Source organism: Pan paniscus, chromosome 23 (assembly GCF_029289425.2).
Source record: "Pan paniscus chromosome 23, NHGRI_mPanPan1-v2.0_pri, whole genome shotgun sequence".
Taxonomy (NCBI): Eukaryota; Metazoa; Chordata; class Mammalia; order Primates; family Hominidae; genus Pan; species Pan paniscus.
Genome location: NC_085927.1, coordinates 40,846,942 through 40,862,662, shown reverse-complemented (window position 1 = coordinate 40,862,662; position 15,721 = coordinate 40,846,942). Strand labels below are relative to the sequence as shown.

Below are 15,721 nucleotides of genomic sequence, written 5' to 3'. Positions count from 1 at the left end.
CTTCACAAAATACCATATCCATAGATTTACTTTCTGTCATATAGCTGAATGTGTTGTGTTTGGAATTCCATTCTTACATTTAAAAATCAACTGGATTGCCCAGAAGTTTAGATGCATTTGTTTTGTTTCTTTATCTTATCCATGTTGAAGATGTAAGTAGATGATCTGAAAGCATCAGGTTTGATTACACCACATAATGCATGTCTTTCTTAAGTATTGGTGTTACAGAAATGGTTCTTATCTCAGAAGCAGAGAAGCTGACAGGTGGAAGGAAGGAGAGAGAGTTCTGTGGATTGCTGAGGGCTTGTAACAAAGATACAGTAGGAGAAGCCAAGGATGACAGCTAGTGACCAATTACTAAGCACACTACACTGGGCACCCCAGGCCGCCCTGCCATCACCCTGCAAGGGTCTCTTTCCTAGGCCCTTGCTGCCAGCCACCCCCCAACTGCTCCCCAAAGGGAAGACTGGGATTTGGGTACTAAAGGATTTTTCATCTGTTCACACGCGGACGTTCAAGCTCAAAAGCCTAACCACTACCACTCCCAGGTAAGTGCTGAACCCTGCACATGGGAACAACCAAGTGTGTCCCCAAGATGCAGCCTCAGACCTAGACAGCTACAGTCCTATATGATCATCTGAAGGTTCCTGACAGCTCTGCACAGTACAATTTCATTTACCAAGGGAAATGAGTAAAGTGCCAGATTCTAGACCCGTTTTGGCTATGAATTGAAGGGGAGGTGGGAAGCACAGTATCTCATTATGTTGCCTGTACTAGGAACAGATAAACACAAACACACAGGCAACAGGGATTTGGGGAAACACCGTGTCAGCGCTGCAGTCAGCCAAGCGCAGTGCCGGCACTATCCCCCAACCCTCAAAGTGCCTTGGCTCAGGAGAAAAGAAACCCGCTGGCCATTCACTGCAGCTGGCCAGAGAGGGGAACCTCGACCATGTCTGGTGAAAGGAGTGAACTCATTGGGACACAGCCTCGAAAAAGCAGTAACAAAAACACGTGAATGCCTATGAACATTCACTGTATCTTCTCCGTGGACTCCCTACTGCTATTCCACGGTCTCCACTTTCAGCTCTCGCTGTTTCTCGTGTGAGCCTATCCCTTTGGACAGTCCACTTTGGGAGCGGGTCATGGAGCCAGGGCTCCCTCTCAATAGGAATGGAAAGGACCCTGCAAGGATCAACACCTATTTTTATCCTAGTTGTGAAAACAAGGTGCCTCCAATTCTCTATGTCCATCACAGCTGAATACCAACAAGGTGCAGTTCAGTCTGTCAGTGACTTCTGGTTTTTGTTGGAAGCCAACGCAATACAGAACTCAACATGCAGGTCAGAAGAGAAACACTGAGGAAGTGAAAGGAAACACCTGGAGTCGGGCCAATGTCTAAAGTAAAAAGAGAAAGCAAAGGAGAAAAATGATGCAGCACCGCAGCCCAAACGACTCCCCCACATGGCCACCTCCGATCCTCTGGGGAACCCCATGTGCTGCTAGGAAAACGAGCTGGGAGGAAAAGGACAGAAGGAAAATGGGGAAGCAGTGGTAGAAAGAAAAAAACGCACAAACAGGCACTAGATAGATACAGCAAAGCCCAGAATGTACTAAAAACCACTTGTTGACAGCTGGCATGCACTCACAACAAGCTGTGTTTCCACTGTGGGGAGGCCAGTGGCAGGTGTGGGAGTGGAAGCTGCAGGAACATGGCCCAGGGGCTCACCAGGCTGTGGTCCTGCTCCAACACCCCATGTTCCATTCCCTCCCAACCGCAGGCTCATTCTTGCTCCTTGTGAACGAATTCCACTCTGGGTCTGGCACCCCTGAAGATAGCAGAGTTGGGATCAGCTACTTGATTGAGGGGCGTCACAACATACGAGGTTTAAGCTGGAGTCGTGGTCTTTGTGCTCTTCCCTCCTCTGTTGGTTCTTTGAAATCCATGTTGGATGGTGGAAGGGAGGACCATCTCTGAAGTGGCTGCCCAGTCGGGGGCCTGTTTCCCGGTCACCTGGGTGACTACCTCCCCTGCCTCCTAAGAAGTCATCCCTGAAGCTTCGTCATCTGGTACACCTTTTCTGAATCCAAAGCCACCTTTATCTTGTTTTCTGCCTTCTGCAGTGTCCACATGAAGTGACTGATTGCCCAACAGTGCACCATCGTATGTCAAGCTTTCTTAAGGGAATCCACTTCATCGAATTCTATATAGCAGAATCCTTTAAATTTATCTGTGTCTTTGTCTCTGACTACCCGTACACTCCTTATGCTGAGATCCTTAAAGATAGCATCTATGTCGCCCTGAACCATATTAAAAGGTAGATTCCCTACATATGCTGTGTGGGGGGCTCTGTGAGCGACTCCTTCTGGCTACGGGAACCATGGCCACCAGTACTGCCGTGGGACCCTCTGTTTTTTTTTTGTTTGTTTTTTGTTTTCTTATTATATTGCTAAGATTTACCTACGTTGCTTCATATTACTGGGGTTTAGTTTTAGCTACTGTATATATTCCTTCATGCGAATGTACCACAGTTATTCATTCAATAAATTTGCGTTGTTTCCAAGTTTTTGTTATTGGAATAGTTTCATGCGTAAGTCCTGTTGTACATTTGCAAGAATTTCTCGAGTATATTTTTACAAGTAGAATTACTGGGTTATGACTATGTGATTGTTCATCTTTTTTTGGGGGGGGGACAGAATTTCACTCGTTGTCCAGGCTGGAGTGCAGTGGCACCATCTCGGACACTGCATCCTCCACTTCCCAGGTTCAAGCACTTTTCCTGCCTCAGCTTTCTGAGTAGCTGGGATTACAGGTGTGTGCCACCACGCCTGGCTAATTTTTATATTTTTAGTAGAGACAGGGTTTCACCAGGTTGGCCAGGCTGGTCTCGAACTCCTGACCTCAGGTGTTCCACTGGCCTTGGCCTCCCAAAGTGCTGGGATTACAGGCGTGAGTCACCACACCTGGTGGAAAGCCAAACTGTTTTCCCGAGTGTTGTACCAATTTACAACTTTTGCCAGCAGCAATGTATCAGAGATATTGTAGCTCTACAGCTTCTTCAACATACATGTTTTTTTATATGATGACTGGCCATATATGTTTTTTCTGCAAAATTCTTGTTCATGACTCTTGCACATTTTCCCATTATTTTTACATTAATTGTTGATTAGAAGTTCTTTATGTGGGCTGGGCATGGTGGCTTTTGCCTGTAATCCCAGCACTTTGGGAGGCAGAGGCAGGCAGATCACCTGAGGTCAGGAATTTGAGACCAGCCTGGCCAACATGGCAAAACCCCATCTCTACTAAAAATACAAAAATTAGTCGGGTGTGGTGGCGCACACCTGTAATCCCAGCTCCTCAGGAGGCTGAGGCAGGAGAATCGCTTGAACCGGGGAGGCGGCGGTTGCAATGAGTCGAGATCACATCACTGCACTCCAGGCTGGGCGACAGAGTGAGACTCCATCTCAAAAAAAAGTTCTTTATGTGATCTTTTAAAAATTTTTATTTTTAACTATGATAAAATACTCTGTATTCTTGATAATAATCCTCTGTCAAGTGTAGGTAGATATTATGATTACCTTCTCCAAGTTTGTTTATGCATCGTCTTTTCACTTTCTTTAAATTGCCTTTTAGTGAGTAAAAGTTCTCAATGAACAAAAGTATTTTAATATGGTCAAATATATGAATGCTTGTGTCTTAATATTTCCTTAGGGTCTAAAAGATATTTATCCTTTTCAACTTATTAAGTCATTGTTTACAATAAGTCAAACTTAATATTATTGTAAGGCCATTATTTGATTTTCTTTATAATGTGAGGGAGGGATTAAGTGCATCTTTTTCCATAGGGATTCATTTGGTGAGCCATTCCATCTTCCCACAAGATCTGATATGCCACCTTTGTCATATATCAGAGGTACATATATCCATGGGTCTGTTTCTGGGCTCACTAATCTGTTCCATTAGAGTTTCAAAATAAAAATCCTGGTATCTAGTAGGGTAAGTCCTCTCTGGTCTTCTTCAGAAATGTCTTGGCCCTTTATTCCTCAATATAAATTAAAAAATTCTAATATCAAGTTCCATGAAGGTCCCTATTGGGGTTTTGTTTGATTTACTGACTTTTTAAATCATGACATCTTTACAATACTTTCTATCCGTGAACATTATATCTTTCTCCATTTATTTAGCTCTTCTTTGGTATCTCTTATTAAAGCTGTATAATGTTCTCTATAGAGGTCTGGATTATATTACAAGATTTATTACAAGGTCCTTGATGTTATATGCCGTTAATTTTTTTTTTTTTGAGATGGAGTTTCGCTCTTGTTGCCCAGGCTGGAGTGCAATGGCGTGATCTTGGCTCACCACAACCTTTGCCTCCTGGGTTCAAGTGATTCTCCTGCCTCAGCCTCCAAAATAGCTGGGATTACAGGCATGCGCCGCCACACCTAATTTTGTATTTTTAGTAGAGATGGGGTTTCTCCATGTTGGTCAGGCTGGTCTCAAACTCCCGACCTCAGGTGATCTGCCTGCCTTGGCTTCCCAAAGTGCTGGGATTACAGGCATGAGCCACTGCGCCCGGCCTTGGTGTCTTATCTTAAATTGCATTTTTCTAGTTGTTTGCTGAAATGCAACTGGCTTTTGTATATTAATCTTGTATCTAGGCACCTAAAATGATTTTTCTGAATCTATTGAAATCTGTTAATATGATTACTCTATGGATTTTCTAATATAAAATCATTCTATATACCCAGGATAAATTCAACCTGATTATAGGATGCTATCTTTTTTATACACTGTTGGATTGGATTTTCTGATATCTTGTTTTAGATTTTTGCTTATATATTTATTAATATAAGTGAAATAGGGTAGAACTTTTATTTTCCTACTGCTAGTTTAGCCTAATTTGGTATGAGGGTTATCCTGGCCTCACAGTATAGGAGAGGTGAATATTTCCTTTTTCTATGATCTGGAACACTTTATATGAAATTGGAATAATATGTTTCTGAAAAAATTGGGAGAATTCATCTGTAAAATTATCTGGGCCTCCTGTTTTCCTTACAGTAATTTTTAAACTATTGCTTCAGTTACTTTATGATAGGACTATTCATGTTTTCAATTTCTTCTAGAGTCAGTTCTTTTTCTTTTTCCTTTTTTTTTTTTTTTTTTTTTTTTTGAGATAGGGTCTGCTTTGTCACCCAGGCTGGTATGCAGTAGTAGTCATGGCTCACTGCAGCCTCGACTTCCTGGGCTCAAGTAACCTTCCTGCCTCAGCCTCCTGAGTAGCTGGGACTATAGGTGTGTACTACACATGTGTACTACAGGTGGGACTACACATGGCTAATTAAAAAAAATTTTTTTTTTGTAGAGACAGGGTCTTGCTGTTGCCCAGGTTGGTCTTGAACTCATGGGCTTAAGCAATCCAACTGCCTTGGCTTTCCAAAGTGCTGGGATTATAAGCATGAGCCACTGTGCCCAGCTCGAGTTAGTTCTTGTTATATTTTTCTAAGAATTTGTCCCTCCAATCTAAGTTTTAATTATGTCTTTATACTTTATATGTCACATTAAACCTTTTTCATTAATATGTATTTCTATCTTGATCAGTCTTGTCAGTAGTTTTCTATTTTGACAGTTTTTTTATGCCTCAAAGAATCAACTTTTGGCTTTGTTTTAATTGACTTCTGCTTTTATTATTATTATTATTATTATTATTATTATTAAGATGGTATCTTGCCATATTGCCCAGGCTGGTCTCAAATTCTTCAACTCAAACAATCCTCCCACCTCAGCCTTCCAAAGTGCTGGGATAATAGGGTTTGGCTGTGTCCCTACCCAAATCTCATCTCAAATTGTAATCCCCACATGTCAGGGGAGGGACCTGGTGGGAGGTGATTGGACCATGGGGGTGGTTTCCCCCATGCTATTCTTGTGATAGTGAGTGAGTTCTCACTAGATCTGATGGTTTTGTAAGCAGCTGTTTCCCCTACTCTCTGCTCTTTTCCTGCTGCCTTGTGAAGAAGGTACTTGCTTCTCCTTCGCCTTACGCCATGATTGAGTTTCCTGAGGCTTCCCCAATCAGGCAGAACTGTGAGTTAATTAAACCTTTTTCTCCTTTATAAATTACCCAATCTCTGGTGGTATCTTTATAGCAGTGTGAAAATGGAATAATACAGGAGATTATAGGCATGAACCACCACGTCTAGCCAAAATTATTATTATTTTTTGAGACAGGGTCTTGCTCTGTCACACAGGCTGGAGTGCAGTGGTGTGTTCACAACTCACTGCAGCCTCGACCTCCTGGGCTCAAGTGATCCTTCCACCTCAGTCCTCCTGAGTATCTGGGACTACAGGCATGTACCATCATGCCTGGCTAATTAAGAAAAAAAATTTTTTTTTTTTGGTAGAGATGAGGTCTCACTATGTTGCGCAGGCTTTTGCTCTTGCTCTTATTTTTAAAGTATATTTTCTTCTTTCTTTGGATTTCTATGTTGAACTTTCTCTAATATTAGAATTGAAACTCAAAGGAGAAAGCCTCAACATTAAATGATTTAAGGCAATATATTTCCTTTGAAGCATTGCTTTTATTGCATCCAGCCAGTTTAAATATCTTTTTTTTTTTTTTTCCTGAGACAGAGTCTCACTCTGTCACCCAGCCTAGAGTACAGTGGCATGATCTCAGCTCACTGCCACCTCTGCCTTCCAGGTTCAAGCGATTCTCTTACCTCAGCCTCCCAAGTAGCTGGGATTACAAGTGCGTGCCACCACGCTCGGCTAATTTTTGTATTTTTAGTAGAAACAGGGTTTCACCATGTTGGCCAGGCTGGTCTCGAACTCCTGACCTCAGGTGATCCCCGCCCTCCCCCCCTACCTTCGGCCTCCCAAAGTGCAGGGATTACAGGCATTGAGTCACCATCCCGGCCAAATATCTTTTATATCATTCAGTTCTACATATTTTGCATTTTTTCATTCTAATTTATTTTGCCTATGAGTTATTTAGCAACTTAAATTTTTTTCCCAAATATTTGGGATTTTTTGGTCATTTTGTTTGTAACTTCTATCTTAATTGTCTTATAGATTGTGGTCTGTATGCTACGCTCTGTAAATCTGTGAGGCTTCCATTAGGGTTTACTACACAATCAGTTTTTGCATACATTCCATGTATACTTGAGAAAAAATATGTTCTCAGAGTTGCATCCATGAGTCGGTAATAGCATATATTGTTTGGATCTCCATATACTTGCTGGATTGTTTATTGTTTCCATTTGACCTATCAACAAGTGAAAGAGGTGTACAGAAACTTCCTAATTTCCCACTGTGGTGATGGATTTATCAGTTTCTTCCTTAAGTATCAATATGTGCTTTGTATATTTTTGAGGAATTTAATTATATGCATAATGTTTAAAACTATTATATCTTTTTGATTAACTCAACCTTTTATTATTATAGCAACTTTCCCTTCCTTAATAATGCTTTTGTCCTAAAGTCTATTTTACCTGATATTAATATGGCTATTATAGCTTTTTGTTAGTATTTTCATGATATGGTCTTTTAATTTCAACTTTTATATACCTTTATATTTTGGGAACCTCTTAGAAGGTCTGGGTATCTGGATTTTAACACATCCAGTTAGGCCGGGCATGGTGGCTTGTGCCTGTAATCCCAGCACTTTGAGAGGCTGAGGCTGGAGGATCACTTGAGGCCAGGAGTTTGAGATCAGACAGAGCAACATAGTGACACCCTGTCTCTATAAAAAATTTTTAAAAATTAGCCAGGCATGGTGGTGCATGCCTGTAGTTCTAGCTATTCAGGAGTGTGAGGTGAGGATCACTTGAACCTGGGTGTTTGAGGCTGCAGTGAGCTGTGATCGTGCCACTGGATACCAGCCTGGGTAACAGAGCGAGACTCTGTCTCTTAAAAAAAAAAAAAAAAAATCCCAGTTTGCCAGTAGTTTGCTTTTTAACTGGTGAGCTTCATCTATTTATATTTATTATAATCATTGATAATGCTTGGGCCTATTGCTATCATGTTAATTTATAGTTTTTGTTTGTGCTACTTTTTAATTTTCTCTTACTATTTTAACAGTCTTATAAATGTTTCTTCCTTCCAATAAGAACGTAGCATTTCTTCACATCCCTCAGATCCTTCCCCTTCTCCTCAAATTCCATCATGCTAAGATTATCTAAACTTTTAAATCTGCATTATTATGAGCATGTTTTCTCTTTTTCTTTGATCCTAGTAGTTGTTTAAAAAATAACTTTTAGGCTGGGTGTGGTGGCTCACACCTGTAATCCTAGCACTTTGGGAGGCCGAGGTGTGCTGATCACTTGAGGTCGGGAGTTCAAGACCAGCTTGGCCAACATGGTGAAACCCTGTCTTTACTAAAAATACAAAAATTAGGCGAGCATGGTAGCATGCCCCTGTAATCTCAGCTACTCGGAAGACTGAGACAGGAGAATCACTTGAACCTGGGAGGCAGAGGTTGCAGTGAGCCAAGATCATGCCACTGCACTCTAGCCTGGGTGACAGAGTGAGACTCCATCTCAAAACAAACAACAACAAAAAAACAAACAAAACCCCTTTATTCATCTATTGTGACATCCTTGCTCCCCCCATCCTCCCCTTTAAAGTACTGTGTCCAATACTGTTTTCTTTTTTTTTTTTTTCTCCCAGGCTAGAGTGCAGTGGCACGATCTTGGCTCACTGCAACCTCTGCCTCCCAGGTTCAAGTGATTCTCATGCCTCAACCTCCTGAGTAGCTGGGATTACAGGTGCGTGCCACCACGCCTGGCTAATTTTTGTATTTTAGTAGAGACAGGGTTTCACCATGTTGGCCAGGGTAGTCTTGAACTCCTAACCTCAAGTGATCTGCTTGCCTCGGCCTCCCAAAGTGTTGGGATTACAGGCGTAAGCCACCACACCAGGCCCAATACTGTTTTCATTGTGGGTTTTTGTGTGGCAAAACTTCCAAGGCTGCATGCCTAAGGATATGGCCCCATATGTGAATGCCAGTTTGACTAGATAGAAAATTCTACTTTCTAATTTTGTAACTTAGAAAATATTAATCCAATGTTGGTTATTGAAAAATCTGATGTCTAATTCTTTACCCTTGACTAAAATCTTTTGCTCCTCCCTGGAAGCTATTAGAATTTTTTCTTGGGTCTTCATTTTGACTATAGCATGATCTAGATGAATATTTTTCTTTATTTCTTGTCTTTAGCATGCTATAGGCCCTTTCAGTACAGGGTCTTTCATCTCTTTGCTTTTACTTTGGGAAATTTATCTTCATTATATCTCCCTCTTTGTTTTTTTTCTTCTTCTTCTTTCCTTCTGGGATTCCAGCTAAATGGGTTATTTTAGTGGTTACCCTAGGAATCGCAATAAACATACTTCATACACTCAGAAGTGAATGTGCATCTTGATCCTCTTCCAGGGCAGCATGGCGGGGGGGCCTTTGAGCAGTTTCCCTCCCTTCATTCCTCTTCTTACTGTGCAGCCACATTCTAAAATGTTGTACTCCACGTTATTCTTGTTTATTCAGCTTTAATTTAGGTGCACAGTATCCATTATTCTCAGATCTTCCCTCTGGGGTCGGTTTCCTCCTGCCTGATATATCCTTTTGTGCAGGTCTGCTGGTGCCAAAGTAAGCTTTTTGTTTGCCTGAAAATGCCTTGATTTCACCTTCATTCTTTAAAGATGGTCTCCCTGGGTGTATAATTCTAGGCTGGCAGTGCATCTTTCAACTCACGGAAGATATCATTTGACTGTCTTCAAGCTCCCATTTCTGTTGATAAGGGGACAGCTCCTCGGAAAGTGATGTCTTTTTAAAATCTGGCTGCTTAATAGTTTCTCTCTGATTTAGTTTCACTGCATAGATTTAGGTGCAGGAATTTCTTTGTTATTTTTATCTTCAGGTACAGTCCCTCTTTCCTTTTGGGACTCTCGCTGAAATGCCAAACCCTGCTCTCAATCTTGCTGAGCAAGCTTACAGAAATGCAGATTCCATTGCAGGAGGTCTGACGGGAGACTGCACTCAAACTCGCTCCCAGGAGAGGCCAGGGAGCCTGCTCCAGGGACCTCACTCTGTCTTCTCCCTGTAGCTTCCTGTCTTTTCTGGGTTTTGTCTCTTTAAATGCAGTTCTGTCACTACTTCTGACCTGTGTTCAGCTGATAGATTCTAGCTACTAAACCATTCCACAGGGTTCTCAATGTCAGTCATTTTTTTTTCCCTTTGTCGAATTTCTATTTGTTCTCTTTGGACTTTCCTATGCCCATTTTATAGTTTTCTATTTCCTGTGGTTATTTTCAAGTATGTTTTTTATTTCTTGTAGGGAGGAACAGGGAGGGGCTCTGTCCTATCACCTCGCTTAAAGTCTGTGCATAGTGTTTGATAGTTTCACATTTATTTACTGTTCGGTGTCTGCCTTCACACTGGGATGTCGGCTGCATAATACTGTTCTCTGCCCATGTGTGGACTGAACCCTCCCGACCTCCTGTGCCTGTCAGTTGCTTTCTGTCCACTGTCCTCCTTCCCTCTCCTTTGCCTGTGGTGGGGCCCCTGCCAGCCCTACTCACGGCAGCGGGTACTTCTTCCACAGCAGCTTGGCTGACAGGGTCTGGTACACTGTCTTCTGCTTCCCGTCAGAGCTGGGGCTGCTGGGACTGCTATGCACGACCTTGGAGCACTCCATTTGTTCATCCCACGAGCCGGACAGCACGTAATGGGCCTTGCCCTGGCTGTCACTCACCACTCCTGTCACCTGTGGACATTGGCAGGACCAGCGTAGGTGCAGACTCTGCCCTGGGCCCCCTGGGGTGCTTAGAGGTGGCTGGTCCTGCTTACCTTCCGGGCTGCCTCTTTGGAGAAGTAGCTGTAGGGCAGGAACTTCAGCTGGCACCGGTCATTGGTCTTATGGTTCACAATCTCGATGTCCCCTGACTGGAGAAGGAGGGCAGTGGTCAGCAGCCAGCCCCCGGGCCATGCACCCCCTCCCCAAGGGCGCCCCTGACCTGGTCAATCCAGAGCTTGCCCACGATGATGTTGTGAACAGTTGAGGTGCTCTTCCTCCACACGTAGTGATTCCCACTGGCCTGGAATTCTAAGTGGATGGCACCTGGAGGCAGGGGACAGGTCAGAGGTCATGCCCCCCCATGCAGGGCTCTGGCCAGTCTGCCCTTAGGCCTGGTGTCTTGAGAACTAGGCTGGGGGGTTGAAGAGGCAGGCCTACAGGGAGGTCTCCCTTGGAAGCCCCCAGCTGGCTTTTTCATCGCCAGAATCCTCCCTCTTATGCAGAATGTCTCTGTGTCCCAGGAAGGCACCGGGCCCCAGCTCACCTAGTGGCATGATGGAGATGTATTTTCCCCGGAACTTGCTGGAGATGGTGATCTCCTGCCAGAGGCTCCAGCCATGCTTGGAGAACACGTAGTGCGCAGCTGAGGGGGGGTGGTGGCTCACCTGAGACCAGACCCATAGGATGTGAGCATCTGCCAGACATGAGCCCAGGTTCCACCTCCCCTAGCCAGGGAGGGACAGCTCGCCCTGCCTCAGCAGGCACAGCTCTGTAGCCATAGGAGCAATCCTGGCTGTTCCTCAGGTGGCCATGGACCCAAGGCAGGCACCCAGGAAGGCACTGCCTTGAGCAGAAAAGCATCCGGGTGCTGTCCTGAGCCTCTCAGTGCCTGGCTCCTGGGCTGTGAAATAGGGGTGATGGTGGACCTCATGCTCAAAGACATGTCTGTGACAGGTGCACTGAGGGCTGATAAAGGGTGTCACACTATGCCGAAGGTTCCATGTCCACTTCTCATCTAATCCTCCCCACACACCAGGTGCGGCTGCTGTGCCATGTTATACCAAGGGGGCCCAGACTGGCAGAGTGATTTTAGCCAAGGGGCAGTCGGGCCCTGCCTCTGGCCAGCCTGGCTCTAGAGCAGGCATCCACATCGATGCACTGCCCCAGGCCCGGCCCTCCCCTGCCTTGCTGGCAGTTCCACCAAGCCTCCCTTGTCTGTTCTTCCTTATTCCATGCTGCTCTGGCTGTGGGGCCCAGGCTTCCCTCTCCTAAGTCTCCCCACTCCCCAGGAGAGCAGCCCTAGCCTAGCCCTGCCCCTGGCCTCCAGCTGCCCTTGGACATCTCCCCTCAGACAGGCAGAGCCGGGATCCCGCTGCCCCCAGTGTGCCTCGCCTCACTTCCTGTCTCTGTAAGAGGTGCCCACTTGCTTCCTATGCCCCAGGAGTGCAGGCCCAGCTGCGAACTATCCCAGGAGACGGGTTACCTGGCCCTGAGCTCAGCTGATCCCTCCCCAAGGAGCCCATGGGAAGCTCTGCCTCCTCCTCGCCTATACCTCAGCATCCTGCCCTTCCAGCCGCTCACACCAAACGCTCTGCAGCCTCTCTGGCCCTCCTCATGCTCCTCCTCTAACCCTGAGCAAACCTTTCCTGCCCTTCCTTCAAATCGCATCCAGCATCTGCCCCCTCCACTCCCACCTCCATCTCCCTAGGCCTCCCTGTGGGCCACTCCCTCCATCGCAGCAGAGGGTTCCTCTGGCAGGTCAGGAGGCAGGCCCCACCCGGGGTGCACCGCCCTCCAGCTGCTGCTTCTTCACCCTCCTTTCCTCCCCTCACTCTTTCTGCATCAGCAAAGCTGCTCCCTGACCACCCCCTTTCTAAAAGAGCTGGAAGCAGCCACAGTATCTGCCTTGCTTTCCCAGCCCCATGAGAACCAGAGCCGTGTCTGTTCACTTCCCAGCTGAAACCTCCATGTCTGAGCAGTACCTGGCATGTCGAGGGCACGTAATGTCTGCTAAGTGGAGAAATACATTCACTCCAGGGTTCAGGCCAAGGACCCAAGATCACCCTGACTGCCCCCCACCCCCGTATCCAAAGCGTCGGCAAACCAGCTGGCTCATCCTTCAAAAGCTGCCTGTGTTCTGGCCTCCCCCTTCCCCCAGGTCTGGCCACCACACCCCTGCGTGGGTCACTGCAGCCACCTCCTAACGGGGCCTTGCAGCAGCTGCAGCCTCTTCAACTAGCAGCAGGGTCTGTGAATGGCCAGCATCCCACGCTCATGCCAGGAGCCAGGGCAACGCCAGCACCAACAGAATCACCTCGTTTCCAACCAGGACGCCCAGGTTCAGCATGGTGCTGCCACTGCTGAGGCTCCTGGGCCTGGGTCTTGGCGTATCTCTGTGGGGAAGGGGTGGTGGGGACAGGCTGCTGTCACTGGCTGGGGCAGAGTCCATCCCACTGCACCCAGGCTCCTCCTGCCAGCCGCCTTCAGCTCGGTAGTGACCCCATGCTCCTCCCCAGCAGTGCCCACAGATGCCCCTCCACCTCTGCTCCACAACACCCTGGACTGGAGCTTATCCTCCCCCTCCCTGCAACCAGGCCTGACCCTGTCCTCACCAGGCTGAGTTCTCATGCCCCTCGCCATCTCCAGGAGGCCATGTGCCTGCCCCTGCCATGGGAGGCCCTGCTCCCTGGCTGGACCTCAGCTTGATAGCCCCTTGGGTATGGGCAGTCAGGGTCAGACAGACGCTGCATCCCATTTGTCACCTTGGGCCTGGCAGGAACAGCTTGGCCAGAGTGTGGGTGGGCGCCACCCAGTGCCAGCCTAGCCCGCTCACCTGCTCACAGAGGGAGCGCAGGCCCATGTCGTCGAGGCGGTCCAGCTCGAAGGTCTCCCCCAGCATGGGGTTGAAGGGCTTGGCGATGCGGTGCACTGTGGTGGAGTAGGAGGACACAGAGAAGGCGGCCACCAGGCACATCTGCTCCACTGAGCTGGTGCAGTGCACCGCCTTGTCCAGCAGGTGGTGGTACTCCAGGTCCTCTGTCAGCCGCTGGAGCATGGACAGGGGCTCGTTGAAGTTCACCTGTGGGTGGACAGGTGGGTGGTCAGGCTGGGCACCAGCCCCGGCTTGGCACGGTGCCCTTGCTTTTCTCGGATGTTCAGGGACATCCCTGCTCAGATGGCACCTTCACAGTGAGGCTCCTCAGATGGCCCTGTCCAACAGTGTGGCCCCCAAGCCATCACCTCTCTGGCCCCTCCTGGCTGTTTTCTCCACAGCCCTCCCCACTTTCTGGTCTGCTGCATCCTACACACTTTTATCATGTTCACTGTTGCTCTCCTCTGCTCGGATGGACACCCGCCAAGGCCAGGGGTTCTGCCTGGCCCACTGCTGTATCTTCAGTGCAGAATCTTAGGAAGCAGTGAGTGAATGAGCACATGAGTCTGTGGGTGGAGGAAGTGGGTCTTCCCCATGTTCCGAGCTGTGATGGGGCCCGGCACAGGATGGGTTAGGCCCAAGGCCCCTATCTCGGTGTCACATAGGGCAGGGTCACTCTCCCCACCATGATGCCATCAGGTATGAGTCTCAGCTTCCTCGTGTTATCTTGCTCCATCCTCCCAGACACTGTGAAGAGGACGCTGTGTTTCTCCCCACACTACACGTGTGGACACAGAGGCTGGAGATGTGAAGGAACTTGTTCTGGGTCACACAGCGGAACCGTCTGGCCTAGTGGAGATGCCACTGTAGCCAGGTGGCATGAGGATCCAAGCTCTGAGCCTGCATTTCCTGGGGATGGCACCAGGGATGGCTGCCAGCTGAAGGAGGGCCCACCCCTCCACACACAGCCCCATCCTGCCACTCCCCATCTACAGATCGGGACAGCTGGGACATGGTAAGGTCCTGTGAGATCCAGAGGTGCTCTGGGGCTCCCCAGGTTGCTGATCCATGCAGAGCTTCTCCCTGGCTCCTTCTGTCGGAGCCCAAAGATCCCTGTACTTTGGAAGATTGGGCAATGCCTGTGTGCACGATTAGATAATTAGTTACATGCTCCTCAGGTGCCGTTAAGAAAATGACACTCCAAGGCTGTGTGTACTTCACACAGGCCATTACTGCTCATCCATGCACAGGAAAGCAGCCCCAGAGGACCTGCCGGGGCTGCCCTGCCCGAGCCACCCACCGGCATGGGGATCCTGGAGAGCTCCCGGCCGATGCAGTTCTTCATGATGCTCCAGAGGTTAAGGCTGTAGTTGGGCTTGTTGGGAATGCGGACTCGCCTCTTGACTTTGGATGAACCCTTGGGCACGAGCGAGGCACCATCTAGTACCTGCCACATAAGTGGGGACCCCCTCACCGTCAGCAGAGGCCAGAGCGCCCCCTTGGCTTCCAGGTCTCTGCCCTCCACCCTGAGGACTGGCACCAAGCCGGCCACTGGCACACTGCCGGTGGAAGGCCAGGATGGTGCTCCTGGACTGGGGCATGGGCCTGCCTGCTGGCCCCCAGTTCTTGGTGCTGGCCTGTCCCTCCCACCCCCTAGGCCAGAAGCTGCCTTCTGGCCCTTACAGTGCTCCCCCTCACTTACATTGTCTGCTGAACTCCAGTCCACAGAACTTGTCCCGGTGCTACCTTCAGCTTTTCTGCAAGAAATACAAAGCGGGAGGCAAGTTACTGATGAATCCCAAGGCCTCCTTGGGACCTGGCCCATCCTCTCTCCAGACAACATCATTTTCATTGCTAGTAAATGTCCTGGTCACTGCCATGTGTTCTGTGTGTAGACAGGCACCGCATAACAACATTTCAAGGGTGGATAGTGTATATGACAGTGGTCCCATAAGACTATCATATCGTATTTTTAATATACCTTTTCTATGTTTAGATACACAAATCCTTAACCATTGTGTCACAATTGCCTACAATATTCAGTACAGTCACATGTTGTACAGGTTT

General features: G+C 47.6%; 1 protein-coding gene and 1 pseudogene across 8 annotated transcripts in view; both read right to left on the bottom strand.

Annotated features, from left to right (window-relative positions):
• The window catches only part of OSBP2 (oxysterol binding protein 2), a 228,006-nt gene that overhangs the window by 16,913 nt on the left and 195,372 nt on the right, over window positions 1-15,721 (bottom strand). For all 8 annotated transcript variants that reach the window (XM_034948707.4, XM_055105751.2, XM_063603399.1 and 5 more), the window contains 7 exons: window positions 15,357-15,411; window positions 14,955-15,101; window positions 13,616-13,861; window positions 11,327-11,447; window positions 11,003-11,106; window positions 10,836-10,931; window positions 10,568-10,752 (listed from right to left, as the gene is read on the bottom strand). In XM_034948707.4, the coding sequence (XP_034804598.2) occupies window positions 10,568-10,752; window positions 10,836-10,931; window positions 11,003-11,106; window positions 11,327-11,447; window positions 13,616-13,861; window positions 14,955-15,101; window positions 15,357-15,411 (954 nt within the window). The remainder of the gene's footprint in view (window positions 1-10,567; window positions 10,753-10,835; window positions 10,932-11,002; window positions 11,107-11,326; window positions 11,448-13,615; window positions 13,862-14,954; window positions 15,102-15,356; window positions 15,412-15,721) is intronic.
• On the bottom strand, window positions 1,784-6,044 carry LOC103785039 (eukaryotic translation initiation factor 4H-like; annotated as a pseudogene).